The 16,965-nt window shown below is 51.4% G+C and overlaps 1 protein-coding gene across 1 annotated transcript in view; it reads right to left on the reverse strand.

Moving 5' to 3' along the window:
* The window catches only part of LOC120589351 (bifunctional heparan sulfate N-deacetylase/N-sulfotransferase 4-like), a 145,919-nt gene that overhangs the window by 78,207 nt on the left and 50,747 nt on the right, over positions 1-16,965 (reverse strand). Inside the window, exons 2-3 of the mRNA XM_039846914.1 lie at positions 6,216-6,303; positions 145-299 (exon numbers count right to left, since the gene is read on the reverse strand). Coding sequence (XP_039702848.1) covers positions 145-299; positions 6,216-6,303 — 243 coding nt within the window. The remainder of the gene's footprint in view (positions 1-144; positions 300-6,215; positions 6,304-16,965) is intronic.

Genomic DNA, 16,965 nt, shown 5'->3' on the forward strand with positions numbered 1-16,965 from the left:
GCGCCCGGCACAGCACGCGCCCCTAGCTGCAGCCCCTGCGCCCGCGGTCCGTCCCCGCTTCTGCCCACTCGCCCCGGGGAGGGGTGACCCCGCAGCCCACCCCTGGGCCCCGCCACGGGGGCCCCGAGGCCGCCCCGCGCTCACCAGTGCGAACTCCTTGTTGAGGACCATCTGCTCCACCAGCGACGACTCGTTGCGGAAGAGGTGGGGCTGCATGTGGCTCCACATGTGCGGGAACCACCAGAACTGGTCCACGGACCGCAGCAGGAGGTCGTCGCCTTCGTCCTCCTCCCTCGTCCCTGCACGACACGGAGCGGACACCGTCAGCGGGCACTTCCTGCCAGCGCCAAGGCCGCGCGTGCGCGATTCCGTTATTCTTCGCACGACTGACGCCCAAGTGCAATTTTGTGTCGTTCTAATGGAAAGAACGACATCGGTCTAAACTGCATCAGAGGCCCTGGGCGTGGGGTGGGGTGGCACGGGGTGGTGAACCCCCGGAGCTGAGAGCTGCTTAATTTAGACTCGGGGGCATTTTATCACTGACATTGGTTTAGAATTGCCAGCATGTGGCGGGAGTCAAAAAACGGACTTATTTTTAGACGGTTCGTTCTGTTTAAAATGATCACCTGATCATTCTCTCCTTTCTCACGGGCACAGGGAAACCTAATCAGAGATGACTATCCCTTTCACTCTGAAAAATATTCCTGCGATAAGCCTAAAATTGAGCTTAAAATCGAACCGATGCAGTCTGTTAATTTTCTCTTGCGATTACAAAAACAGTATGCGCTTGCTGAAGCCACGTAGGACGCACAGACCAGGGATGCACAAAGCTCGAAAGGAAACGCAAACCAGCAGAAACCGAGGCCACCTTCCAGAGCGAAGCGGCGAAAACGTGCTGGTATCTTTCCTTCCAATCTTTTTCTACTTTTTTTTTTAAAAGTTGAGCTTAGACTGTATAAATACTTTTGCGTTTTTCTGTTTTTAACATGATATTATGAACATACATAAACATTTCCCATTTTGATACACATATTTCATAGAACGTAAACGAGTTGAGAATTTAAAACTAATATTAATTTCTCATATTCCGTTGGGAAGGTTTGTTAACAGTGCTCAATGCATAGGTAAAAATCATGTGTCGTTCCAATGTGGAAAAAAAAAGAAAAAGAAAAAAATAACTCAGTACTTGGGGAATTTGGCGACTGACTATGTTGTAGCTATTCAAGAATATTTTCACTGTCTGGAATCATACGGTTTTGTACGATTTTACATGTGGTCCGATTTAAAAATATTCTGAATCAATAACGTAAGACTTGATTCCTATTTGGTCTCTAGATACTTAACCAAGTTAGTAAAATAAATCCTGGCTTAGAGTGAGAGGTATATTTATTTGGTTTATTTTTTTTTTCGCAACAGAGTAATGGTTTACAGGTGGCTGCTTGATTTTATAGTCTTTACTTAAATTAAGCACACAAATATTAAAGATTTTTTTTTAAGGAATCTTCTCCAAATGGCCCTGTCCTGTTGTGACGGGCTCGTCGCTCGAGCAGTGAGCACGGTGCAGTGGTTAAAGCCTGTATTTGTGCCAATCAGGACCTGAATTAGAGCCTCCTCTGCCACCTGCTTGGCTATGTGATATGGGACCAGTCATTTCTCTGAGTCTCGGGTCCCTGGTTTGACAATGGGAACGTAAGTACCTATCTCATAGTGCCTCTGCGAAGTCGCTGAGATCGATTTATTACAGCACTTCATACCGTGACCTGCGGTCAATAAGTACTTCACGAATATTAGGATCTCTTTCTTGCTAAAAATAACATCTACCGGTTTATCCCTGAATTTTGATGTTTTCGCAGATTCGTAAAGACATTGCCTGCTCAGGTGATCGATTTCTTAAGGTCAGGGGTTGGGTCCCTGTAGCCCTACGCGTACGGTGCGCAGGCAGAACTCTTGTGTGTTAACTTTCGCTAAAATCGTTTCTGCTACAGACTTAACGATCTGTAGCTGACTTTTATGAATATGCTAAGCATATCAAACACCGAAGCCCAGACGAGGAGAAGTATATCGCGTCCTCAGACGGACTTTAAGCATCAAGTGTTTTGGGGGTAGGCGGAGTGTTACTCGCAGCCACGAGTTAGCCGGCTGAGGCGCAGGTGAGACTCTGAGTGTCACCTCTCCTACTCTCGTCTTGTGCTTTGAGTCTAGAATGTTGGAGAAACGCACTCCCTGTCGATGCCGCTGATTGTCACTGGAAGTGGCAGGAAGCACATCATGCGTCCTGGACCGGCAAGGAGGTTGACCACTAAATGCAAGGCAAATTTCGCACACTATCGATACAGGCGGAGGCATTGCCGCATAAAACCTTGTGACTTTTCTACTAGAGATTGTGTTAATGTACAAAGACTCCCTACGAGGTTGAGAGTGAGAGCTGAAACCTCGCTTTCTTCCACCGTGCGGGTCGACTTCTCATCAGCCTGGCTCTTATTCTATGTGGCCCATAAAATTGAAAGCCACACGAGGCAACCTCATGATGCTGGGAACTGCTTAATGAAAACTACGAAGCCACGTCATGCAGGATTTCAGCGTTTTCAAATCCAAATGAACGGAAATGTTAAAATTTGACCCACTGCAAACAGACTTTTCTATACCTAACTGTGCTTCAGTTACACATGAGAACGTGATTTGCAGTTCACACATGACCATGTTTAACACACGCTCCAGGCTTTAAAAGACCTGCGTCCACGTCTAACCCGATCGGGATTCAAATCCATATTGTTAATAATGGGAAATAGAGCACTTTTGTTCTCATTTTAAAAGTGACTTCCTTTTATTTATTTATTTTCGATTCCCAGAAAAGTGTTTTAATTCAGAGATAAAACACTAAAGTATTCACTTCTTTGTTACCACTTCTGAGGTGGTGGTGGTGGTGGGGTCTATGCCATGAGATAATAGCATGCTTCTAGAAGTTCTTGAAGTCTGCCAAAAAGAGGGCAATTTTAGCCAGGTCCTGGCTATGTGTTAGTCCCCATCAGCCACCATCATCATATTAAAATGAGATCTAGACGAACCCCAGGGACTGCATTACTGCTTTTGCACAAATGTCTACCTTACATTTGCTTATTATGTATGAAATATTATAATTCTTGAATGAAGAATTACATTCAAGAAGATGTTTCTTTCTTTGTACACTGAACCTGGCATGGTTTCGTAGAGTTGGGTATAGAATAGACTAATTTTAAATATTTTACAAAATTAAAAAAACAACAACAAACTATTGTGATGAAAATTAATTAAAAGCTACCTATGGTTCCAAAATTAGAAAAAAGGAGCCATGTGAATTGTTCACTGTCTAATTTTTGATTAATATTTGATTCATGTACAAAAATCCTTTTAAAAGTAATGGTGATAGTAAACAGAGCACTTATAACGTGATATGCACTGCTCTCGATGAGAGAGGCAGTCTTGTTATTAGTCTCATTTTGGGCACGCAGACCGGGGCACGGAGGGGCCGAGTTACCCGCTCACGTCCACACAGCGAGCGGGGTGTCAGCGCCTGGGTCTGGACATGAGCTGCCTGTTCCCACCACCTGGTCAGAGGCCCCAACGCTCCACACACAGGAGCAGAAACAAAGGGGGAGGAGCGTTCACATTTGGAAGTTAATCGTTGTACATCAAGGATCTTTTTGTAGTAAAATGAACTCTTATGGAAAAGCCCAATACCAATCGCATTTTCAAATATTATTCATGAAGCCATCCACAGTCATGCTCAGTGTATTATCAGTCATGAAGAATGGCGACGCCTGTCACCAGACTCACGTCCTGGGAAAAATACCGTCCGCGGCTCTCTGCCGCCCGGGAGCAGCAGCTTCAAGCTGTCCCGCCTCCACTTCTCGGCTGAGCTGTCTGTCACTGCCGTTTCAACCGAGCTGTATTTCCAGACTAAACTATTACACTCCAAACTCCATGCTTTTATATTTTTTTCCCTTTTAATCAGCGATCTGTCTTTCCTCCTTCAATGTGGCACCTGCGAGTGAGCGACTCTTAGGGAAGGCTTAGCGATCTGTCCTGTCAGGGCGAGATTGTTTTAAGCTGGGGAAGGGCAGAGAAACTGATCAGGAAAGAATGCACGGGAGATGCGGATAAATGGAGCGGTCTAGGAAATGCAGCGTCCGTCACCACCGTGCTGGGCGTGTCCGATTAAATGTCTTCCAAACAGCCCGCTTGTCGCTCGGCGTCCTTGTGTGTGGGGAAATCAGACCGTCCTGGGAGGGCACGGAGCCGGGCCTTGTGACAAGGCCACCTCCGCCTGGCTACCCGGCACAGCCACGTGCACGTGTGGCGAGGGCACCTATCTCCCTGGAGGAGAGCGGGGGGCGGGGGGGAGGGGTCCTCGGCTGGCGGGCGGCACCCAGGTCTAACGAACTCGGTGTGGCGTGACAGCACCCTGCAAACACATTACGGGTGCGTCTCGTCAAGCGGCAAGTCATTCAAAGTCTCATGGGAAGGAAACGAAACTTCCAGGACCTGCAGGTGGATACACGTGGCTGGGCCTGCGAAGGGCGGTCCCCGCCACGCGATGGAGCAGGGGGCTGCTCGAAGACCTGATGAGGTCCGTGTAAGAGCCATAATTAAAATGCAGTTTTTTGCCACTTCCTCGAATAACTGGGACATGACCTCGGGTGTCGTCTGCTCCCTAGTGGGTGTGTGCTGTGTGCAGGCTCCGGATTCTGAGGAAGAACTGGGGAGTGTGACAGCCTCCTGCCAACGCTAACTCTGGGGACACCTGGCGGGCTTAATAGGCCTGAATATGAAAAGTAAAGCACTTATCCAGATATACTTCAGCCCGAAGAATGGCTTCACCTACGCCACGCAGCTGTTGAAGACAAAACAGCACTGTTCGTGCGTGAACTGTGAACAGTCCTGTATCCCCCTGCAGATACGGCCTCAGAGCTGTCTGCTCCCTGAGCCCACAGTCGGAGCTTCTCAGGCCTGAACTCGTTTCTGGAGGAGGCTTTGAGGGAGATTTACAAAACCACGTCTGTCTTCAAAGTTGCAAGCTGGAATGGCTTTGCCTGTGCAGGCAGGATGACCCAAATCTCTTTCTGCAGGACATCCTTTTAAAATACGCGATCGTTTGATTTATCACCTGGTTTAAATACTAATTTTCCTTCTATGACTTTGAACAGATTTCCATGTTTCAAAGCAGGAGGGACGACGCACTAAAGAAAAGCCGGTGAGACGTTGCCACTTCGGCAGCCTAATCATCCACGCCGAGCCTCCTTGGGGAAACGAGCTGCATTTATGATCGTTAAAGACAGCTTCGCACGGGATATTTTTAATGACTCGACAAAGTGCGTGTGTGCGTAGAGCTCTCACGCGACGACTGTGTGAAGTCCTCGACGAAGCAGCCGGCTGTCCTCGGGCTGCGGGAGCAGGAGCAGGGACGGCTCTGACGCCCGTGCTGCTTTTGGCCATCACCGTAACTTTCATGCACATAGTTTTCTCTACCCTCGAGCCAGACGTTACCATACTGATATTCCGAAAATTCTGGAGGTGGAAGAGGGTGAAGGGGTGTGAACTAGCAACGAAGGCAGGCGTGAGCGCCAGGCACAGTCTGAGGATGCGACTTGAGCAGAAGTGCGACTGTGGCTGGATGGATTTGAAATGCAAGCCTGATGGCGACGGTCGTGATGCACGTGGAGGCAAATTATCGATGATAATTTTAGGGAAAAATCCTGCGAGGGAAGGTAAATTGGGGAGGACCCTTAACAATCTATGAAATTTCATCGAGGCCATAAAATTCTTCTCTCGACAGATGCTTTCCAAAGGAAGGTAACAGGTGCAAAACACTCTGTCACCCCGGCTACCTGGTGATTTAAAGACAGCGTCCGTTACGATTACTGTCACAGTGTCACCGTCATCATCACTCCGCTTTCTGCTTACACTACGTCAAGACACAAGACACACAGCCACCCCACTCGGCACAGCGATGGCAGTTTCCCCAGCTGAGTCAAAGAAGTCCACGCTCTCCCCGTCCGTCCTCAAATCCAGCCGTGTTTGCCAAAGCAAACGAGCTCCCTGATTTTGAACGTGGCTGCTCAGAACATGCACCCAAGGTCTCCGTCATCAGCCCGGCTAGTCTCTTTCTCCTGCTCGGGACACATTTACAATCTGCTTTCCGGTTTATAGCTGCCTGAGAACACGAAGCCCCTTCTTACCTGTGTGGTAAAACTTCCCTGAAAATCCAAGGTTGAAGGTAAAATTTGCAACCTGAGTGCGCAGTAAATTTTGAGTCTCTAGTAATGCCTGAAATAAATAAGAAATTAACACGATTTTAGAAAAGTAAATATGCAGCTTTGGGAAGCCTCTTTTTCAAATGCGTATGCACGAGTGAAACAGAACATCATGAGCCTTGGTGCTTGGGGTGGGGGGGTGGGGGGAGAGCTGGTGCCGTGTCGCACGCTACTCACATCTCAGGCCCTGGAGTCACCCTGTGACTATCTTTATTAGAAATTACCAAATTAAAAAGCTGCCTCGTCCCAAGCACACCGGTGGTAAGTGCTGACTGTCAACTCTCTGACATACTGTGCTGAAATCATTTTCTCATTCCCGTGTGAGCTATTTCTTGAATTCCAGATTATTATACTCATTTTCTTGGGAATTTTTTTTCCCAGCGTTATTGGAGTTATTATGTCGACAAGTCCACCATTTTTTGGGATAAGGAATAGGAGGATAACTTGCGTTAGAGTTGCAATTTAGTATTTTATTTAACTCGACTACTTTCCCTATCATTTTTTTAAAGGTGTAATTATTGAGTTGAAAGCCTGAGGTTTTCCTTTACCAACGAAAAAGCAGTGTGTATTTTATGGGACGTTGACTGCAGATCTTGAGAGACAAACGGGAAGGCTAGGCGGGAAACGGCCATTTTCATAAAGAAAAATCTCTAAATGTGGCCAAAATGTCCCTCGGCTCTCAGCGTGACTGCTCGTTGTAGACAGGCGGGAGCACGCCGGGGCCCCCACCCCCTGCGCACGTGTACGGCCCCCTGCACGACTCCCCCGTCCTAGGCGTCTTCGTCTGCTTACTGATTCATGAATTTTTAGAGAGAGCTTATTCTGCCCCGATGGAAATGAGAAACTCGTTTCGAACTAGAGACGCGGGTGGGCCGATTCCCGTTCGCTGCTGGCCGCAGGGGACAGAGAGGAGAGGGCCGGAGGGCCGGAGGGCCTGGGACGTCTGCCGGGCCCTCGTCACGCTGGCCAAACTGCCTATGCTCCGGAACCGAGAGGGCTGCCCCGAAACTCGTTGAATTAAAGAAAAATAAGAGAAAAAATACTCCCGAATAACTAACAGGGTGATAAGCCTAGGACACAGTCATCCTGGGCCTCTCCCTGGCCAACCTTATTTAAATATTAGCAATGAAATAGAAAAAGGATTTTAAAAAGACCCCTCAGTTTGACTTAGTTCCGTAAACTTCTCAAAAAGAACAAATTAAATATTTTTAAAAGGGTGGAGTTAAAAATGAAGTCAGGTTACCTAGTTGAGCTTACTGGTAAATTCTGCCGCCCGCAGCCTAAAACAAAACCCCGTGCCTGCGTCTTTCGCTTCCGGCGAGTTCTTGTGTCTGGATTTCTAATTTTATCAACGCACGGTCCCCGAACCTCCATGCCTGGAAGGAGGTTTTTAAACATTTTCTCCGTTCTCCTGTTCTCCTCACCACTCCAACCCCATCCGCTCCACTCTCCACCTCTGAGTCCTCGCAGCCTCCCCAATTCTGCATTTCTCTACCCTGCGCCCGTCCTCAGCCCAGTCCATAACTGCGGCCCGTGCCTGCCGGCTGGTTTGGCAGGCGGCGCCCCGAAACCTCGCCGCTTACTGCGGGGAGAGGCAGAGGGCTGGCAGGTAGGCAGGCAGCCGCCCCGACGTGTAACCCACGACAGCGCGGGGGGAGCCCCGCGACAGGATCACGAGCGCGTCGCGAGCGAGGTGACCAGGGCGCTGAACTCAAACGGGGTGGGGGGCACGCGTCTGATGCTGCCTCAGGGGCAAGCCGGTGAATATGGGGCACTCCGCTCCCCGACAATCGACTTGCCTCCACTCCAGCGGGTCCCCCTGTCTTTTTCTTGGCCCTCAAGACGCTGGAGTCCGCGGCCCCCGGCCCGGCTCCGGGTTCCGGCTCCCACTGCTCTCCCGCGGGCCCCGCGGTGGGCTGACGTCCCACGCGGCACCTGCGCACGGGGCCTCGGGCCGCTAATCCTCCCCCACCTGCGAGACGGCGTGAGGCTTAGCACCTGTCCTCCGCGCTGTGCCCTCCGCCCAGGGAGCCCCCGCCGCCCCCACGCCCACCGCCCGCCCGCGCTGCCGGCCCTGCCCGGATGCCGCCTTTCTGGGTGAGTCTTCGCTGACGCCTCCAAGCTTTTCCGTTCCTCGTCTCCCAAAGCAAGTCCCGACTTATTTTGCCAAAGCCTCCGCCACTTCCCGCTCCCCGACGGTGCCCTGGGCCTCCTTCTCCCCCCAGCCGCGAAGCGCCGCAGGTGCAGCTCACCTTACGCATCCGCATCGTCCGCGTGGCTAAACACGCGTCCGTGTGTGCGGAGAGCTTTCAAAATATGTAAAAACGTGTACGAATGCACAGCAATAAATGGAATTCGTTTCGTTCGTTGTGACCGGTGACATTTTCTGACGGCACACGATAGACATGGCTCCGGGGCCGGGCGTGGAGTGACCCCAGGCAGAGGGGGCCCGCGGCCCCGGCGTGTGCGTGGCATGGGCCCGTCACGATCTCACATGACAGGTGGCCCAGCGAGGCGGGCACAGGCCAGGCCGATGGAACCCTCCCCGGCACCCGCTCTCCACGCACTAGGAGAGGGGCTCGTCTCCCCACAGCCTCTCTGCGTGCTCCCTGGTCTAGCGTGGGAGTAAAAAGGACAATTTCCACAAGTAAAAACAAACAAACAAACAAACCAAAACAGCCCTGAAACGTCCCAAGCCTTCCGCCTTCAGCGAAGGCAAATATTCTCTCGTTTTCAAAATTCCGGGAAGGCGAGTTTCCACGTCTTTCAAAGACACAGGAAGGGACACGCGCGGGAGCCGGAGTCGGCCCTTTAAAGCTCGTGGCGACCTTCATCCCCCCGGCTTCGCACACGGGGAAAGAGAGGCACAGAGACACTACCCAAGCTCTGGCGTTGAAAAGCGTCTGACGAACAGAACTGGTGTGTTTCTTGCTTTCGAGATGGCGACCCTCTCCTTAGGCACGCGAGTGACGAACGGGGTAGGTCGCTCACACGACTATCTAATGGCCGAGCGTCACTAGCGGTCAGAAAATCATCATGGTAGATGCTGTTATCAAAACTAGCGCAGTGGCCACATTTCAACGGGATAGGCCATGAGGCCTATGACGGTCCCTCTGAAAAAGAGGCCATTTAGTTGAGGTGTGAAAAATGACAGGCCAGCCAGGCCAGCAGGGGCTCTCAGAGGGTGTGTCCCAGGTATACAGGGGCCGGGGCCACAAGGCAGGTGTCAGGAGGACCGGGCACCTGCGCACCACGCTCTACTCCCTCTCACAGAGCGGATGACTTACGCTGTGACTCGGTTCCTCTGCTACCCGCTGAGAAGGAACTAGAAAAAGCGGAGAGAACCAGGGACGTCACAAGGGGCTTCTCAGACTCCCGGGGCGGTGCTGGGAACGGCAAGATGGAGTCGACTGGGCTGGCCCGGGGACTCGGGGGACTGCGGCCCCTTCGCCGATTCAGCCCCCGACCTCCAGCGTCGTGCAGGAAGAGCCGGGGAAGATTTCGAGGGAGAAACCACTGTTTCCGCCGCTGCAGGGAACATTTCTCCCCCCAACAGGGGACTGTCGCTGAAACATCCTCGTCACTCTTGGCTGGAGAGACGGAGCCCGGAGCCACGCAGAGTCACTGCTTCTGACTGGGGACAGGATGGAGGGCTTCGGGCCAGGGGCACAGGAGTGCGGGGTGGCTGCGTGCAGGGGTCTGGTGGGTGGCCCTGGGCAGGGGGTCTCAGGGCACAGGAGTGCAGAGTGGCCCTGGGCAGGGCTCTCGGGGCACGGGAGTGCGGGGTGGCCCTGGGCAGGGGTCTCGGGGCACAGGAGTGCGGGGTGGCTGCGGGCAGGGGTCTGGCGGCAGCACCTTTCCTAGTCCTGGTCAGTTGGACACCGATGCCAGGTAAGGACACCAGCAGAAGGAGGAGAAAGCCTGAAAATCAGTGTGACCTTGTAAACTAATATTCACTCGTGTCACGGAAGTGAAGTTTGCGTTTTCTGCTTGACCGTCATAGGACGCGTGAAGGGCATGTAAATCGTTAAAGCCGGAGTACACTCGGGGTGTTGTACATTTCATCGGACGGCATCAGCCAGGCCCTCCGTGTGTCTGGGTCCCTCCCGGGTGGCGGTGGGTGGGCTTGTCCTGTGTTCCCAACTTGGTTACTGGAGCGTGACCCAGGCCCCTGACCGGCCCCCCCTGCGGGCGTGCGACGTGAGCGTCCGCTCTGCTCCTGGGCGGTCTCTGCCCCGGGCTGCGTGTCCCGCTGCGTGCGAAGCCCCGAGCTCTCGGCCCCTTTTCTCCTGGGTCGCTAAGCTTCGGCTCACGTGAGCGTCCTGTGCCCTGTCCTGTCCCCTGTCTGTTCTCCACATCCAACCCGACCCATTGGCATTTTAATCGGATAAATAAATTTGAACGAAGCGTGAACTCATCCGGCCTGCGTGCCACCTGAGCCACTGGCACCCCCTTCATGCCAGTCTCCTCGGCCGGGTTTTCCGTTATATGATTTAACTCACTCGTCCTATAAGCTTTGCTCCCAAGTCTCCATCACGACCTCCGAGATGTTTCGAGTTGTCGAAAGATAAATATATATCATTAACGTCAGAGACCACGCTTTGAGTAGCATCTTTTTCCTTAAAAGCTTTTTATAAAGCCATGATGAAGACGACTGCCTTATGTTCCCTAGGCCAAAGCACGTGGCCCGTGGCAGGACCAGCGAGCTGCAGCCACCTTCTGTGGGGCTTCCATGAGGACGTCGTCAGCCGGCGACCGAGGGATGGCTCCAGGCACAATCGGGGACTGCAGGACGCAGCCCGACCCGCTCGACACAGCGGTCCCGCGCGGCAGCCCTTCGGCTGCGGTGACGGTCACCACCCTCGGGCTGGCCGCTGTCGGCGCCGGGTCCACCACCCAGGAGGGGATGGCCAGCGGTCACGGGAGCGGCCGCGCGTGCGCGATCCACGGTCACGACGTCTGACCTTAACTAATCCCGGGAAACGAAGGGGGCCGCGCCGCATTGTCCGCTCCTCGGGCGGCCGTCAGCTCGCACCGGGGGGCTGACCCCTCCGGCAGGGAGATGTCGGCTTTGATGAACGTCAGCTTCTCCCCCACACTGTGAGCCAGCACCATGCACCCCGCTCCCCGGATCTGAGACGCGCAGCCTCAGGAAAAGACATAAAGCGAACGTGAGTCCCGGGCCGGGCTCCCGCCGTGAGACTCGGTTTCCTATTACAGCGAAGGCGAGTTGCGAAAGGCGGTCGCGGCCACGGGACCCGCAGTGATTCTGCGCATGCGCCGCCTGCGCACAGGGCGCTTTCCCAGCGCCGCGGGACGCGCCGCCTCCAAAGAGCTGGAGACCAAGGTCTGTGTCTAATATTATGAAACTGTGGGAAGATGTTTCAAAGTAGCGAACTTTCAATAAATGAGATATTACTTCTTGGAGCATTTTTTATTTATTTTTTGCCTGTTGAGAAATTGTTAAAAACAGCTATTGAGTTCTTGTCATTAAAATAGTACTTCTTCCTAAAGATAAGAGATATCTTTAATTCTCATTTCACTTTTTTAGGCCTTAAAAAATGAAAGTATCCCAGGTACCTCTGCCCTTAACTGGGCCACATACTGGCCTTCTTCGTGAGAAGCCTCTTCTGCTTTGCTGGGGGCTTGTGACCTGCGGCCCCGGCTCACCCCCTCGGGACACGGGGTGCGGGTGGGGGGACTGAAGGGGAGCGGCAGAGCTGAGCTGGGCACAAGGCGGGCTCGGTAACGACTGGCCTGGGCCACAGGCGCCTTCTCCACCTTCATCTCTGCAAACGCCCCTGTGCAGCGTCTTCAGGGCAGAGGCGCCCCGTTAGCCACACTGCCACTCTGAGCACAGAAGGGGCTCAGCATCCCATTGTGCAGCTCTGCGTCTTCAACCACCTCCAGGCTCCTGGGGGCTGCAGAGCATCCCGGGGTCCCACTGGCTGCCAGGCTGGTCCTACGACAACACCTTGAAATGTCCCGGAACCTCAGCGGAGGATTCTCTAGGGGGCGGGTGCTCAGGCTTTCCATTTCAAATTTCATCTCTGCAGCCATTTCGTTCAAGATTCAAAAAGATTGCACTTTCTGGTCACCGTCCATTACTCCTGTCTCACGAGAGTGTGGCTGCATTCCTGAGGCCATCGGCTGTCTGCAGGTTTTCACCCACCTCTGGGCAAGGTGCAGCTTCTTCTGCGTGATTCCATTTCCCGTGTCCCATCGCCCAAAATTCACACGAATTGCAGGTTCAAGTTCACGAAGCGTTTCCAGTGGCTCGATGCTTCCTTCTATTACGAATAGTTCATTTTTACGATGCTTGAGAATTAGAAACCAGACATTTTAACTTTACCACTTAACTTTCTGTGACTCACTCAGAAGGAACCAGAGCTTTGCTTTGCTTTCGTTTGCTACATCAGGGGGACGTGTCCTCTGAGACTGCAGCCACTGTCAGCACAGAGCGAGCAATGGCGAGCAGAGTGGGCGGCGGTGGCAATGCGTGTGAGCGACCACGTCCCTGGCTGGCATGCGGCACGCGCTGTCGAGGGCGCGTCGCTGGCCATTGGGGAAGGGGTCCGCCGCAGGGGCCCACACGCGAGGCGGGCTCAGACACCTGCGCCTCACGCCCCGTGGGGCACGGGCCTGGCTCCTGTCCAGTAAGAAGCGTGTCCGTTTTTAAATATGTATTTGGGCTCGCGAATGAGTAAAGAGGCTACATCTAATTGCGAATTTATTATTCGTTATTGTAGTTTACTCCATTCCAGGGGCACGTGATGACTTAATTGTTCAGACTTCTTAATAGTATCATTCTGTTAGGATATTGACGTAATCGGATAAGAAGACAGGAGTGGCAAATTAAAAAATTCAAGAACAGCGCCTTGACGACTTAGAAAACAAACCAACGAAAAAGAATTATTACCGATAACGGAATGGAAAATATAATGATTAGAGTTTCTCATTGAGGCATTGTAAGAGCATAAATTCCGTATTTAACACGTATGATTTAAACAGGTGAAATGAAAAAAAATGTATTTGGCAATAGATACATCTACCTGCGGCGAGCAAATACACTTTCAGTAAACACCAAAAGCGGTACCTCCGGAAAACTTTCCGCAAACATATTTTGAACCACTTCCGTCTTCTAGGTAGTCTCCTGGGTTCTTGGTCCCGCTAATATACTGCGCCCCCTAAAAATCTTTCTACGTGTAGTCTACCTGTGAAAACGTTTCTGTGTTTCGTTGTCCTGTTATTTTACCATCTCTGAATAACTGTGGATTAGTTAAAATGTTCACGATCGACTTTATAAACCCTTGAAAATTTTTCATATGACACATAGTTAAACATTTTGCAAGCCCACAGTTAGGTACATAAAACTTTAAATGCATATCACAAAAAGTGATTTCTGAAGGCTAAACACCAAATCATGCGTCAATTTATACACAATCGAGGCAGTAAAGCTTATTTACTGTTTAAGCTCGAACGTAACAGAATCTTCTCATTAAACTGCCAGCAGTCTAACTATACATCTATTTTTAGCTTTTGTTATAATTATGACATACACATGTCATTATCTACATAGAATGATGATTCGGTTAGAGAAACCATAACCAACAGACATTACAATTCATGGTATAGAAAAGATTTTAAGCTGGACTTTTTGCTGTAATTAGTGGACAAATCATCCTCCAGCAGGTGTCTCTGAAAAAACTTGAGTGTTGCAAATAAAAAGCTCCTGTGAGATCTTGTTGTCACCTCCTCAAACTCAATCCTATTTAAAGCCTAATTATCATTCGCATTCATAACAGAACAGGCTCGACATTGTCTGATAAACACCTACTCGTCTACCAACTCCCCCTCCCTGTAGATGAAGAGAAACCAGCGAGAGGACGGAGGAGAAACAGAAACAAAACCGTGGTGACATTTCCCAGCACCGCACCCCTTTCCCGGCAAAGGAAGCTGGCGCCCAGGATGCCTTCTAGTTAAGTGGCTGCTACAGTGACTGGCGGGGTCCGCCTCTCACATTGTATTTTTTTGTAAAGGAATTTTACTGCAGTTTTAGGAAAGATTCTCAAACAAGTGAAATAAATGTGTGACTGTACTTATTCAGGAAATATCTGAGCGGCTAATGCAGTCCAGCCGTCCCAGGCACCAGAGACTCGGCTTTGAACAAAGCCAAGTCGCTTCTTCGGGAGTTTACACTCCCGCGGCGGGATAGACGATAAACACTTTAAGGAATCTCACGTACAATGATGTAGGGGATTTGGGGCAGAGCTCTAAAGTCCGTCGCTCCTTGAATCTCTGGTGGAGTGTGAACAATCGGCCCGGTCAGGGGAGGCCAGCAGGGAGAGGGGACATCTTGGAGAGAGAGACAGGACTCGCCCTGCCGAGGAGTGAGTGTCTTACAGGGGCGGTCAAGGAGGAAGAAAGTAGACAGGTTCGGCATAAAACCACACCCTTAATAACTGTATTCGGGATAAAACGATAACCCTAGACAAAGGCCCTAGGACCCCAGATGTCAGACGATGTGCAGAACGCAGGCCGTGGCGACTCCTGGCTTTGTTCGCAGATCCGGGTGTGACGCGGCCACTGCGGGGGGATCAGCAGCCTCGTCCCCTCTGCAGCAGTGACGTGGCTGTCAGACCCGCAGCGTGTCATTTAGTGGGCCGGCTCCGGATGCATGAAGCAGGCACTTCCGGCCTGCTATGAATTTTGGCCCAAACAATATACATATTTTGTTTTTCTGTGTTTTCATGAGAGCTCAAGAAGCGTGGAGTGAAGTGAACTGTTCCAAATAGTTTAGAGAACAATGATGGAATGAATTATCAAAAAAAAAAAAATACTGCTCTAATGATGTTTAATTTCAGGAGTAGACACACGTTCGATGCAGAGAAAATAGGACAGTGAAGCAAATGTCTAACCTTATTTAATGGATATGAAACGAGAATGAAAGGCAGATCATTACCAGTCTTTTTATGTAAATGTTGTGGTATAGAGTCTGGCTATCAAAAATAATTTATACTTTCATTCCACTCACTGAACTGTTGAAATAAAACTCCTAATTATTTTATTAACGATGGATCATTCAGTATTACAAAAAAGCTTACAAAGTACTAGAATTCGTTGAAACAAACGTTTTCTTTCGTTCTTCTGTAAATGACGTGTTGTAGCTCTTTGGAGCAAGCCCATGGCACGTCTTTTGTAGAAGACATTTAATCAGCTCACAGGACGTTCCATTTTATTAACTGACTCGACTCTGATGCTGCAACTCTGTCTCACCTTGGGCCGGGAATAAGGTAAAGTCCCTTGAAAAACTTGACTCTCGCACCCTGACATTGATCAGTGTCAGACAATCTCACATTATTTCACATTCATCTCTAGCGTCGCCCTTCTGGATTAGGCACCGTCTTCATTCTTCCTAATTGCTGCATCTATTAAGCCAGACAGATCTTTTTCTACGTGTCCTTGTTAACTACTACCATGTCCCGCATTTACATACTGTGCTTTTTGGGGCGATTTCTGCGGTGACGCGTCACGGCTGGTGGGAAGCCGTTTGCTCCCCCTTGCTAAGTGCGTTGGAACCCCGTGCCTCCGCCCTGGTCGACGGCAAACACTTTGCTTCTGCTCACATTCGCTGTGCTGCTTCGGTTTATTTATGTGCTGCGTTCTGCATTGTTAGCCACTAATGGCAGATCGACGCTCGCTGCCACAGGGACCGCGCTCACCTCATTTTAATGAGTTCATTACTTGCTGTCTTCGGAAAGGCAGACAGCTAATTTTTCTTTTAATTAAAGGTCAGAGCACCACTGGTCAGGAAGGGAAGGGGGCGCCCCGCCGTGGGAGGAGGTGGGGGGCCGTCTCGCAGACTTGCCCGCCCAGGCCCGGCTGGGCGCTGCTTCTTGCCAACACGGACCGTCGGTCGATTCCTGGGGGCCGAGGCGCATCTGAATCAAGGACGAGCGGTGACACCACAGCACGCGAGCTGGAGTGCCGAAGATGCCGGGAGAAACGGAGGTCAGCCAAAGCCATTAAAGAGGCTTTCCTCCCACGCAGCAGGCCGGGGGATCCATGCGGCCGTGGGGCCAGGCCGCCCGGCGCGGGATGGACGGGTCAGGGGTGGCGGGCACAGGGTCCGGCGACCCACCGGGGGGGACCGTGTCAAACGCATGTCATCTCAGGAACTGGCCGCCCGTGTGGACGTCCCTGCATGCCGGCTACTAGCTTCTGCCAGCGAGGGGTGGGTTTAAATAACACATGGTCCTGTCATAGCGGAAAATGCGAGCGACTTGCATCTCACGAATGTTTCCAAACACACAAGACCCGCGAGATCGGAGCGCAGCAACCACATGCAGCATCTGCACTGAAGTCGTGGGGCCAGATGAAAGCCCCGACGTTTCACGCACTCGGGCGACAGACACGGTCCACGCACTCGGGCGACAGACACGGTCCACGCGCGGGTCACTTTAACCTCGCGACCGCTTCCCAGTTAAGATGAGCAATTTTGTTCATCTTTAAAAATGTTTCTGATTAAACACGTGCCTTCAGTAGCGTCTCGTCCGTGTACAGAATCTGCCCCGTCGCGTTTCCAGCGCTGTTCCTGGCCTAGTGTGCGCGACCCGTGGATCCTTTTCCTTCAATCAACTTTCTCTTCTAGAATATGTTTAGAGTCACAGAAAAA

This window comes from Pteropus medius, unplaced genomic scaffold, assembly GCF_902729225.1.
Source record: "Pteropus medius unplaced genomic scaffold, Ma_sr-lr_union100, whole genome shotgun sequence".
Classification (NCBI taxonomy): Eukaryota; Metazoa; Chordata; class Mammalia; order Chiroptera; family Pteropodidae; genus Pteropus; species Pteropus medius.